Here is a 13,734-nt window from a genome sequence, read left to right as displayed (position 1 = left end):
CTGTGTAAGCTATATTCACCTGATATAGTACTCTTGGATTTCATTACCAGTGAAACGTCAAACCGGTGGAACTTCAAAATCTTGTGAGGCAGCCAAGGCAGTAATGAATAAAATATTTTAGGGAAGAAATTAATCTGGATTCAGCCTGGAAGCTGTATCACTATGGGAATTGATGAAAACTGCTGAATACTATGTTTAGAATGTTTCTGTCGATCTTCTGTAATATTGAGGCTGCAGACCTGCTCATCATAAATAATTCAAAGGGATTAATGAAATATCCATCTTTAGGGTTATTTTTTTCAAACAGAAAGCGAGATGAAGAGGCATATAATATATGCTTAAATTAGAGAGGTCATGGTAATTTTGTAATGATGAATTGAACCAGTAAGATCGTGTTAGTGGAGGGCATGCTGACACTCCAAGCAGAAATCTGTTAAATGTATTGTTTTTCAATAAATTTAACACAAAATCATTGGGAATATTAACAAAAACTCCAACCTTCTGCTTTAGTTCGACATGTACTCATATAAGTATCTTACTAAATCTAACATGCAATCTTTAGTTGGGCTATTAAACTAGGCCTATTCACTATAATAGATACTCATTTCAAATAAATTCATATTTATGTGAAACGTCTGTTTTTGATCTTTTCAAAAGGCAGAGAGAGAGAGAGCAATGTTTGGACATATCCCTGCAGGTGTAAACGGCTTAGGGCCATGTCTGTGATCTGTGTTACCATTTCTTCAACTAGTCTGACAAGCTGACAGCATGCTGGCTTGCAAAGGGTCAGGGGGTGTGCAAATTAAAGTTCATATCATGAAAATATCACCAGGTCCACTTTACACGACTGGGCAGTGCCACAATGATAAAATAACAGCAATAAATTAGTAGAGAATCATCTTTAGGCATTTTTAAAAAAAATCAGACATGATAACATGTTTGATGAAATGCTAATGACCATTCACTAAAGTCTTGAATGCACTGTACTTATTACATGAAATCTGGTGAAAGGTTGAGAGAATTCAAAAGGAGTATTGCCTAAACTTACTGTAATTACTTGCTGGAAGGATTTTTGGAAATAGGCAAAGAAGCCATGCAAATGGATGTTATAAATGTTGGAAGTATGTTGTGCTTTAAACATATTTAGATCAAAATGTTTATAGCCCTTAATCATTTATTAATCTGTTAATTAATTAGTGCACATAATAATAATGATTTACTGTAGTATAGATGTCTTTCATGCAGTTCTATATTTACCTGGATTGCGTCCCAGTTTCACATTTTCACATTCAAAAGCTGTCGTATTAGAAAAATGCATTCTGAAAAAATATATTTAGTGCATTGCTAGCTGAGCAGTCCTTTTCTTTTGATGAAACGCTGTCTATAAGAGGAATTTTGGCCCTGACCCTTTAATAAGGAAACAGCAGAGACTTGAGTCAGCAGCCGTTACGTTGAATGATATCTCAATTTCCTCTCAATTGCCTTGGAAAATAATGACACCGTCTTGTCCTAGGATGAGTAGAGCTTCATTTCAGGGAGAGATTTATGGTATCTTCATACAGCATTGACAGGTCAAGAGACATTGTCCAGGTAGAGGAATGGAAATGTAGTGCGAGAGGGGGAAAATACGCAAGGCGAGTTCAAGAAAGAAATAATTGCAGTTGGTTTAAAATATTAAAATAACTGAAGTTTAAAGAGATGGAGCAAATAACTATTGCACACTAAACACTGTATAAAAATGGGCTTTTCAAAAGATTGCTTTATAGTCTTTATAAATCAAGATTTTGGTTTAAAGCTGGTTGCTTACTGATTAATCGGTGAATTATTTTTTTATGCTTTCAAAAGAAAGATTTTTTGTTTTTTTATGCTTTTGCACAAAAGCTCTGGAAATATCTAAACTTCACAAGGGCTTTTATAAAAACTTAAATAAAGGGCAGCAGCACAAGAAATAGAACATTGAGAAAATGTCTTCTTTTCAAAGGGTGTTAATGCATTAATCTGTGTATAGTTCAAGAAGGCAGCAGTCTGTTATTCCATTTGGTTGGAAAGCTCAATAGCCTTTATAATTAGTTTCATATCACATTTACATGAATATCTAAACAAAACATAATCTGTTTTACAGTTCATCTAAAGTATTTATAATGTACACCACGCATATACAATGCATTTGTACATATTTTTGTACAGTATTTAAAAACACACAATATATTTTTCATAGTTAAAAGTGACACTCACTTCTGTATTTCTGCAGTAGAATGTTGTTCGTCTTTGAAATGCATCTATTAGCATAATTCAGGATTTGTTGTTGTTTGAGATCAATACATTAAAGCCAGGCAATAAATTATCCTAACACTGTTGAGTGTTCCGCATTCAATCAAATTATAATTCAGCTTTTCAACATGTCTATTAGCCTCAGAATAACTGGTTGATTTTCATAATTTGCATCTGCTGAGAATAGGACATTAGACAAAATATGCACACTTAGCAAACATCTGGCTTCGTTTTTTCTTACTGAATATGATGGGGGGAAAACAGATTCAACGGATTCACACACAGTGTATGTTTTAACGAGCCCATTTAAATTGAATTCTTCAAATAATGTACAGAGCCCCTCTGTCAAATCACTCTTAATGGCATGTGACTTTCCTGGGTGCTGAGCCGCAGCTTTTCCTTTGAGGTTATGAATACTTGTGTAGCATACTAGAATTTTCGGCACAGTTTTTATAACCCTTGAGGTAAGCACTATTTACCTTGCAGATGGTTAGTGAGGTAAATAGGTGATGAGACACTGCGTACTGAAGGGGAAACATAGTCTGGAGATAAAGAAAAATACTTATGATAATAAGCAGGGTCTGACCTGGAGGTTCTATAGCACTTTGAAAAAATCATGCTTTCATCTTTGCACCTGTTCGGCTTCTGAAGAGCTGTGTGTGGTTCCGCTCACAAATATCCTCTCTAACTTTATCTTTGTACTGAAGTGTAGCTAAAATGGTCTCGCATGAAAGACAGAAAAGAGAAACAACCTTAAAAGTAAAAGCAAAAATTACCAACATATATTGTTGTACAAAGGACAATCAATAAAACAATGATCAAGTAAAACGTCTTTAATGCACTGTTTTAACTACCACACTGAGAGGGTAATAACACTGAATATTAAGACATATTGATACACTAGGTAATTGTGCTTCCACCGTTTCCGCAAGAGGTATGCTTATATTCAATGCAATCTAATTAAAGGCTCTGAGGATCTGTGACCTGTATTGCTGCTCATAATGTTTTTGTTGTTGTCTCATTAATAATGCATTCACAGAAGTTGTTTGCAGGCTGTGGATTATTAAAAGCCAATTTCAGGCAATTAACCTTTATCTTAAAATGCAATGCATCATCAGTTGACAATGTTTTGACACTGAATGGGAATATTAATGACCGTTGAAGCTCAGCCTAAGAATCAACATGTTAAAAAACACCTTCTTTTGTCATTACTCACATATTCAAATGTATAAAGCTAAAGCTGAATGGAAATTCCAGTCAGTTAATCTATTGATACAGCCTTTCTCACTTCAGGCATTAACTTTGGGAAGGACACCTTTGATCTATTCAGTCTGGGTTGAAAGTATGCTGACAGGACTAGACTTTTTGACAAGTGGAAATCATAAATACTGTAGGCGTGTGGAGGCACTAGATATTTTGGTTGTTACAGCAGCAGTGATTTTATGTGTTCACAGTCACAAAGGGCTATAACCATTCAATAGGCCTAGTCTACATGGCTTTTCTTGTTAAAGAGATTTGGATGGCTAATAGAAATACATGTAGATAGGAGCATTATTAAAACAAAATTATAAGAAGCCCATAGACTGTGGCTGCCCCATGTAATATTTCTGTCATTATTTTACCTAATTTAGGAAAATTAGGGAAGCTAAACTCTGTCAGGAATAGCTTTCAAGGGATTTATTTTGGAATAATGACCATCTTGACTTCACTTATTACAAGCCTACTTAACAAATAGATCAGCATTTCTATTTATTTCATTACATTTGATACATTTATCATCATTGTATGGGCCAGTGTGAAAAAACCAAAACAACAACAACAAAAAAAAAAACTTTTATTAGAATTAAGGAGTGTAAGGTACACAAAATAACACAGCTCGGTATGTTTTGGTACAGCACAGTTAAAAAAAATATTAAAGAGTGTGTCACTCTGTCTTTAAATAAAAAATGGAGGAAGAGATTTGATACACTTACACATTTGTACGGAAGTTCTAAGCGGCCGTGCATTATTATAATTTATGCATGGCCGCTTAGAACTTCCGTACATTTGAGTGCAAAATATGCAACATTTATATTTTACATGTATTGTGCTCGTATTTTAATGAGCTCCTTGACGCGCATGCGCGCGCCGACGCACCTTTATTGAAGTTTGCCAAAACGTTGATACGCCGTCAGGATGAGCCTTTGCAAACTGGAAATACTCGCGTTAATTTCAAACATTTACAGGTAAGTACACAAGTAATGCAAACTGTCACAAACGCATTAAACAACACACGCAGGTCGCGCGTGTGCGTCGGCAGGGCCAGTCGCGCAGGTTTATGATTTAGTTTGAAGCACATTTCATCGTGGATCGTGCACTGTTCCAGGCTGCAGCAGCGCACTTGGAGTCCTCTGTGTTCGCAATATTAAAATGCATCGATATAAACGGTAGCCTATTGTCCCCTAAGTTTAAAATCAGAAATCAGTCTGAAATTCCGCGCATGTAGTGATTTAACAAAACTGTACGTTTGATACACATACGGCGAACCGAAAAATACGTGTAGGCTACTTAGCCTACCTTTAAACACCTACTTAGAATAACATTGTGTGTTTATTTATTTATCATTTTTTTAAATAATTCAGTAAATTCCTCTTTCTTTCATTCCAGTTCAAATTCCATTTCAACTTCATGTGGACAGTTAAATTCATATTGCAACTAATCAAGAAGCAAATGATTAAATTTTGAATTGTGTCTAACCCTGCATTCTAATATTATAATAATTAAAATCATGCAAAATAATAATGCTGGCAAAATGTACAAAATTGAATGAAACATGGAAAATCACTTAAAATTGTATTTAAGGCAATTTTTACTCATACGCTTATTATTTATGCCCGTTTTGACAAATGACTTGAGGAACACTTTCTGAATGCTGATGGCTGGGTGTTTATCTCTTAAACAGACATGCTTTTTGATTGCTGGAATTGAGCAATGTAACAGAAAGAAAATAGTTCCTTCAGCACAAATCCTGGGGCTTACATGAATACAGATCTATCTAAAAATGAGGTTGAGCCCCCACTGTACTCAGTACATCAGACTTAAAGGACAGTGGGTGAAAATGCTGGAGGAAGGAAGCCCCACTTAAGCTGTCTGGGCGATAAAGATGATTTCCACTCATGGCTTTGAGCGAGCACAGATAGCTGTAATCCTCTTTTAGAAGTGAGATTCATTCATCTTCACTTAGTTTATTGTTATGGAATTGTCTGTTGCACAAGACATATTATTAGGATTCTACATTTATTGATATGCCAGGTGCTTTAATAGATATGCAAGGCATTTAAGGTCAGAAAATAAAACCTGGTATTTTATTATGTTTTTTTGAACATACTCACTATTTTGTCTCCGTATCCAGATGGTGCTGTTTATGTTTGTAGTAGCCTATTTGGAATATTGACAATAATTAGATTAGACTCAAAAAGCAGATTTGTTTACGTTGACAATGTAAAAAAAATAAAAATAAATCTTTCCTGTTCAGTGACATTTTGGAAAAGGCAAGCAAATTTCAAAATGGACGAAAACCCCACAGACTGGTTCAGTTATTCAGTTTTAAGCACGAAAGTACTGTTGTGCAGTTTCAACATAATGTGTGCACTGCTATGCTACAGAAATCGAGAAAGAGGCATTGATGTGCTGTTCTATGAGGAATAAGACCCTGCCAAATAAAATCGCTTAGGGCTGCTTTAGTATGTTTGCAACCAGCTAGCATATATTTCTTGAAAGGTCAACCAATGCACAGAACGCATGTGAGCAAAGATGCTGATACATATTTTATTATAACATCCTTGAAAATTCCTTTATCTTTGATTGGCAACTGCACCACTAAAACGGAGAATACATGAATATTGCGTAAATATTTTTATGCCATTTTTATTGGTTGTATTGATCATATGCAGAGCTAGTGCACTTTAACAAACAGCATTTTTAAATAATAATAATAATAAATATTTGAAGCAGATGCACTGAATCAAGCATCTGTTTCAGAGAGAAAGGGAATGATGTGTGTAAACTTTGCACTTTGCGGTGCTCCACATATAACATGCTCTCTGTGTCAGGCTCTTGGAATAGCATTTGAAGAGTCTGTTGGCAGGCTCTTGTCAAGAAACACTCAGGTAACTGCAACAACTGCCCACTTGTTATTGATCTGGGTGAATAGAGTGATACAGCTCAAGTTCAATAACAGCTCAGATGCTGTACTGAGATATGATGAGTTATGTAATGCACCAGATAACACAACAAATATATTTCTATAAAAGTCCTCCGAGTACGAAATGTGTCACACAGCGGTTTCAACTGTTGAGCTGTTTATTCTGTCTGTTCACAGTGCATAACGATATGAAGATTTATTTAGCCAGAAGTAGTACTCGAACCAGTGTATTAACAACAGCAGCAACAACAAATAAAAGAGATATAATGGAAAATAAAATGGATGAACATATCAAAACAAGTAATAATAGAACTGCATAAAATTAAGAAAATAAACATTTACAGCAATGTAAATGTAAGATTGACATACACATCTGTCATTATATATATAGTATTATATATATAACATATAACTCTGTTATATATTATTAAGGGTTACAAAAATGTTTTATTTGCTGTGCGTCATGTTTTTTACGTGCATTGTGGCTCGTAAAGACCTTTTATATAAAAAGCCAATTTCACAGGCAGAAAGAAAACATTTTCAGTAAATTTACAACCTTTCAGAAAGTGATACAGAAGCAATTTGGTTCTTCGATATTGCTAGACATAAAAGTCCTCTCAGCATTCCTTTGAGCAAAAGTAATGCATCTAGGTTTTACAACCCTTCTTATGTTGGCTTATTTCTTATTCAGTTCACCCAGCTCTGTGCCAAAATGTAGTTATAATGTCAGTGAGATAAATTACCCATCTATTTAGCATAAAAAACAACCTTATAATCACCAGAAGGAGTCTGGGTCTGGTAGCCTTTGCTGTCCACAATTATTATGATCCACAGTGTCATTAATGTCTAAATGTATTGCAGCTGCAAATGTGTCCCTTTAAATTCACAAAAACAAGTTGGCATAATGTAAAGAATGTAATGTAAATTTAATGTCTTCTTTAACACTTGATTGTCTTGTGTATCATCAGCAGCCACTGGCTTTAAAACCAAGAACCAATACTCTTTCTTTCATTCACTTGGGCCATATAAAGTACCATTATCACAAAACAATAAAAAGGAAGCATGCAAACATTTTAAAGGTATAGCTCACCCAAAAATTACAATTTGCTGAAAATGTCCTCACCCTCAGGCCATCCAAAATGTAGAGGCGATTGTTTCTTCATCAGAACGGATTTGGAGAAATTTATCATTACATCACTTGCTCACCAATGCATCTGCTCTGTAGTGAATGGGTGCCGTCAGAATGGGAGTCCAAACAGCTGAAACATCACAATAATCCACAAGTAATCCATATATGACTCCAGTCCATCAGTTAGACATGTTTGTAACAAACAAATCATTAAGCTACAATATAAGTCCTCTATCCATAACCCACCCAAAAAAGTTGGCTTGTCTGAATCAGGAGAGAATTACGCACAGATTCGGCATCATGTACAATAGTCCAAAGCAGTTCTTAACAAGTCAGTAGATTTTGATGTGAGAGGACAGCAGGGGATGGACTTTTTCACTGGAGGAAATGTTATTATGGTGTGGCTAGTAGTAATGATTTTAAGTTAAAAATGTGTTAACGATGGATTTATATGCAACTTTTCGCTTCACAAGACTTAAATTGATGGACTGGAATGGGTGTGGATTGTTTTTATCAGCTGTTTGGACTCTCATTCTGACGGCACCCATTCACTGCAGAGGATCCATTGGTGAGCAAGTGATGCAATGCTACATTTCTCCAAATTTGTTTTGATGAAGAAACAAACATCTACATCTTGGATGCCCTGAGGGTGGCTAAAATTTTAAATTTTTGGGTGAACTGTTCCTTTAAGCAAACTGGATGCTCTGTATGTAAAGCAGGCTATTTGATATGATCCGTCAGCCAGACAACCTGAGTTTGGCTTTGCATGTGGCATTAGATCAGAGCAACCCCAGGACAATTTTAAATGTTTAGAAGTCAACCCCCCTCGGCTTGTAAATATCAGTGCGATCACCAACCCCTGACAAATGACCAGAGAGATAAAGATAATGTATTCTGTATGAGAGTCACCTTGCTCATCAAGCCAACTCACGTCAAGCCAGCTCCATCACATTAAATGGGCCAACTGACTACTTCTCACATATATTCTGCTATAAAGAGAGCGTAGAAGCATGTACTCTGGAATTAATGTGATTTATACGGTGGTATGCTTAAAAGCTAGCTCATATGATAGAGCATGTCTGCCTTAAAGTCGAGGACACAAGGGCGAAATACTGCTTTATGTGTCCCTCTAAGGACAAAGTCACAGTTCACAAAACCATTGATCCAGTGAGCGCAGCTTTCAGTGGGATTTACTCTGTAATTAAAACTTTTACAAGATCATAACGTTTTATCAGGTGCTTAATATTCATTCCCAACTTTATGGTTTTGCAACTCTTGTTGAAAGATGAAGTGGACAATAAGACGTGCAGATATTAAAATGATCATAATGGTCATGCTTTGTTTTTGTTATGCAAATCTTGGTTGACGGCGGTTAATGTAACCAATCATTCAAAGCAGTCCATAATCACTGAGTTTTTTAAAACGGCCTTCTCTATGGCATTTATTTCAGACAAGTAATCAAAATGCACAGCTCTACTGTACGTCCCTACGGCAGCTAGACTTTTTAAACAGTGTGGTGGACTGGTTAAATGTCAGCTATGGATTTGTTCCGTGAAGGACAGCAAAATAAAGGGTTTAGATTGTTTGCTGTGAGTCAGAGGGATTATTCAGATGCAGCACAATGGCTTGTAATCTACCGGTCTGCAGGGAGAGCGGCACAGAATTTACATTATCAAGGCTCTACGAAGAGACCAGATCCCCAAAAAGTCCTGTGCTTCCAAAAGAATAAATAAATAAATAAAAACAGCAAAGTTTGTGCAAATGGCAAGCTGCCCCTTTGGAAAACTCTTATTTACGGAGTTTAGCTCTAATGGTTTCAATTCTAGCTTTCACAAGTGTGAAGGAAGATATGCACAGAATGACTAATGTCCAATTGGGAGAGAAAAGAAGTGTTTTTATTGCTTCTGCACAATGTATAATTCATGCATACAGAAAACTGCATCCAACAACATGGTGAGCTTGTTTTGTGGGTGCAAACTCCATAAATTGGATCAAGCCATCAAATAGCATTAACACTGTGAAAGTAACAGCGATAGAGCAGATTTAGTTGTGAAATCATGACTCACAATCATTGTTTAAAATGAATACATATGTGTTTCTCTATTATGACACAAACAGCATGCTTAAGTCATTTTTATATATTCGGAAATTGATGGAAAATGGCACAAAATTGTTCATGAGATATTTATTAAGTTAAATAGCCGCTAACCGCATTTTCAGAACAGTATTACAAATTTATATTAGAAAGCATCGCCTGTTTAATTTGTCATGGGTGAACCAAATGAAGCGAGATAATAGCAGATGTCAAATAATCCATTAACTCTGTATGTTCAAATAATACAAACCTTTACCATACACACATTTCAGGAATGTGTACACAAATAATGAAGGGACAGTTCACCAAAATGTACATTCTGCCATTATTTACTCAAACTCAAGCTATTCTTTCTTGTGCTGAAAATAAATGGTTCAAGAGGGTTTATAGAGCATCACCCATTGTATGGACCAAAGAAAGGAATTCATGCAGATTTGGTAGAATTGCATTTTTAGGTGACAGTAAACAGCTATTTGAGTTAGGACAATGTTAGGAAATGCACATGTCCGTGTCTCATGCTTTTGCTGCAACACTCTGTGCAGTCTCAGGCCTGACGTGTCAATTGGGGAGAAAATAAATGATAAAGTCACAGGTGGACTTTATCTGTGCAGGTGTTAATTAAGTTTCCCCCGTCACCTGCATAGATCAAACTGTCATATCAAACTGATAGAAGCGCACATTGCTCGGTCCCAGCTCAACTCCGGTCTTCCTCTTTCCCACAGGTTGGATTTGAGCAGTTTCTCTAGGATGAGCTCCAACTGCTCGGATGAGTTTTTCCAGGCCACAAACCATGCGGAACAGACCTTTCGAAAGATGGAGACCTATCTCCAGCACAAGCAGCTGTGTGATGTACTTTTGATAGCTGGAGATCACAAGATCCCCGCACACAGGTGAGCCTCCACCGAATCGAGTCGTCTTACATTCAGATGCCCTACTTTCACTGCAAAAACAGACGGATCAACAGGGCAGAAGGGAACGCTGCTTAAAATGCAGCGCAGTACTTCTCCAGAAATCAGACTGAATTCACATGAGTCATTCTTAGACAGAATCAAACTATTCGAAAGCTACTCAAAACTAAATGCTAGTATTAAAGCTTTCAATGAACTCTTAGTTAACTGTAGAGGAATAGTTCACTTGACTTTTTTTTCCAGAACATAAAAGAAGAAATTTAGAATAAAGTACTGTTTGGGTTTTTCATGAAATAAACGTGGACTGGAGCTTTTGGGTTTCTGCACAAACACCAAAAAAAGTGTTGCTTATGATGCATATGCTATAATCTTATATAGCCTTCTGAAGTTAGCTTTCTATAATGACAAAATGAAAAAAATGAAAATTCTGTTATTTACTCACCCTCACGTTGTTTCAAACCTTTAAGACTTTTGATGTGTTTTGGTTGAGTGAACTTTCACTGTGAAAGTGAAAAACAATTTTCAGTGAATAATGATTTTCGGTCTATATCTAACACAATAGTACGGCTTCAGAAAACTAGAAATATAGCACACAAGAATGTGTTCATTTAAATTTTTTGGTGCTTCTGCAGTTTTTTTAGAAGCTTGAAAGATCAAAGCCAATTCATTTAAATTTCATGGAATAGGGCGATGAGCACATTGTTCAAAAATTACCAAAAAAAAAGTCTGGGTTTGGAGCAACATTACGAGAAAAAAAAGTGAAAACAGAATTTTCTTTTTGTGTGAACTGTTCCTTTAAGGACAGATATGCACATGGTAGCATCAAGAAGTGTCAAAACTGCTCTGCACGCTTCATTTCAAACTACGGAGCGTGTTGAACTTTCTTCAAGGACTCTAAAACAGTGTTTATTTAAAGAAATCTCTCGGCCGCTGAGTGTTTTGATGCTATTCTGTTGAAAAATTCTCTGTAGCCAAATCTCTGCTGCATGTCCCAGTTTGACAGTGAGCTCAATCAACATCATCCCAGAGCTGCATGAAACAACCTGGTGAAAATAGCTGCGCTGAGATAAATCTTTTTGTAGAGAGGAATTTTCTACGAAGATGGTTCTCGAGCAGTTGTTTGAGTTGATCTCGAAGTATGCTGTCGCATATATATAATCTAATTGCACAATTTTTTTGCAGACTTGTCCTGAGCGCAGTTTCAGACTACTTTGCTGCCATGTTCACCAATGATGTGAGGGAGGCAAAACAAGAGGAAATTAAAATGGAGGGTGTTGATCCGGAGGCGTTGCGAGCGCTGGTTCATTTTGCATATACTGGTGAGTATCTGCATTCCACTTGCGGACTATTGAAATGTGCTGTTCGCAGCAGAAATGTCACATTCCCCTCAGTTTTTGGTCAATGCCGGTGGGCAAAACATTCATTTACAAACCCAAACTAACTGTTTAACATTCTTCAGTATACACGGGTTAAACATGGCTTTAAACATGGCTAAGGTTTCTTGCATATTTCGCTTTTTTTCTCCAAATGTACAGGAGTCCTGGAGCTAAAAGAGGAGACAATTGAAAGTCTTTTAGCTGCTGCTTGTCTCCTCCAGCTCTCACAAGTTATTCAGGTCTGCTGTAACTTTCTGATGAAACAACTGCACCCGTCCAACTGCCTGGGGATCCGTTCGTTTGCCGATGCTCAGGGATGCATGGATCTTTTGAACGTCGCTCACAACTACACTATGGTAGGACCTGGCATACAAAGTATCTTATTATAAATGTACTAAACATAGTGCTAACATTTGTCCTGACTGCTAGCTGTCGACCTTTCACAGTAATTTCCACCGTAGTAACGGTAGAATTACAATTAAATGATGCCTATATACTTCTGTTTCACAGGAGTTGAATGACTTTGATGTAGCAGCTTGGTTTTGTAGAATCCTAATGCTTTTCTGTGTCTGCATTACAGTAATCTCTTGTATATTTACAGATTAACTGGTGTAATGTCTACAGTACTATGTTGGCGATGTTCCCAGCATGCAATCTGGCATGAATAAATTATGTGGTGGCATTGTTTTACTATTTGCTGGTTTATATTGCTGTTTTGGGTGTCTCATTTGACTTATGTTGTAAGACTACGAGGCATTTAAAATGATGCTTGTTGATTGTCAGTGTCATTGGGTTTTACTGTGTTGATATCTATACTGAAGGTTCACCAGTGAAACAACCCATCTGGGAATATTCACAGTATGAGATATCAACACTTGACATACATAACTCAATAATGCTGACAAGCATAATAAATAGCCACCTTAACTGTAGAAAGATATATTGTAAAGAACTATTTCATTTGCAACATAATATTTCCACATACAGTGTAGGGAGATATAGATAATGTATTGTAGATGACAGTTATTATTTACCTAGCTTATTCTTTTCATTTCACACAGTGTTCTGTACCACGATTACATTGCCTGGAAGAAAATATAATAAAATAAAATAAAATGGAATGTAATTAAATATTATGACTGTTTGTCTTAAAATATATGTCAATATTTATTTATGGATTTGTTTATCTTTTGTAATACTAGAACATGTCATAGCCTGCTCTGATTTCAATACAATAATGTAAAAAAGTAATAGTTTAGTCACCGTTTTCTTGAAGCCCATATGACTGACTTCTGTGGATCACAAAAGGAGAAATTTATAGCTGAACATCCAAGCTGTTTTTTTCCATACAAAGAAAATAAATCGTGATCAGATCTGTCAAGCATGATTTTCAATGCAGTAAATCACAGACTAAAATATAAAAGAATTCAGTGCATAAGACATATGGACTGCTTTTAGAAACCTTTTTTGTCTACATTCATTTTACTTTCATTGATGCACAGATAGCAGCGCGAACGTTCTTCATAACATCTTTTCTACAGACTATAAATTCATAAGGGTTTTAAACAATATTAGATTAGTAAATCATGACAGAAGTTTCATTTTGTAGTGAACTAGTAACCATCAACTCTTTTTTTTCCCCCTGCATATTAAAAAAGGTTTTAAAGCCTTGTCTGACATAAAATTATTTGATGAGACATTTTGTATCTCAGCATGTGGTCAGTTTAAAGGGTTGCACAGAGCTCTTTGATGTGTGAGAAATATAGCAAAAG

The 13,734-nt window shown here is 36.1% G+C and overlaps 1 protein-coding gene across 4 annotated transcripts in view; it reads left to right on the top strand.

Moving 5' to 3' along the window:
- The window catches only part of LOC306853470 (kelch-like protein 4), a 36,134-nt gene that overhangs the window by 6,695 nt on the left and 15,705 nt on the right, over window positions 1-13,734 (top strand). For all 4 annotated transcript variants that reach the window (XM_079390908.1, XM_079390907.1, XM_079390910.1 and 1 more), the window contains 3 exons: window positions 10,401-10,568; window positions 11,769-11,905; window positions 12,122-12,318. In XM_079390908.1, coding sequence (XP_079247034.1) covers window positions 10,401-10,568; window positions 11,769-11,905; window positions 12,122-12,318 — 502 coding nt within the window. The remainder of the gene's footprint in view (window positions 1-10,400; window positions 10,569-11,768; window positions 11,906-12,121; window positions 12,319-13,734) is intronic.

Source organism: Barbus barbus, assembly GCF_936440315.1.
Source record: "Barbus barbus genome assembly, chromosome: 33".
NCBI classification, from domain to species: Eukaryota; Metazoa; Chordata; class Actinopteri; order Cypriniformes; family Cyprinidae; genus Barbus; species Barbus barbus.
The sequence above is the reverse complement of the archived record's forward strand: the minus strand, read 5'-3'. Positions and strand labels throughout refer to the sequence as shown.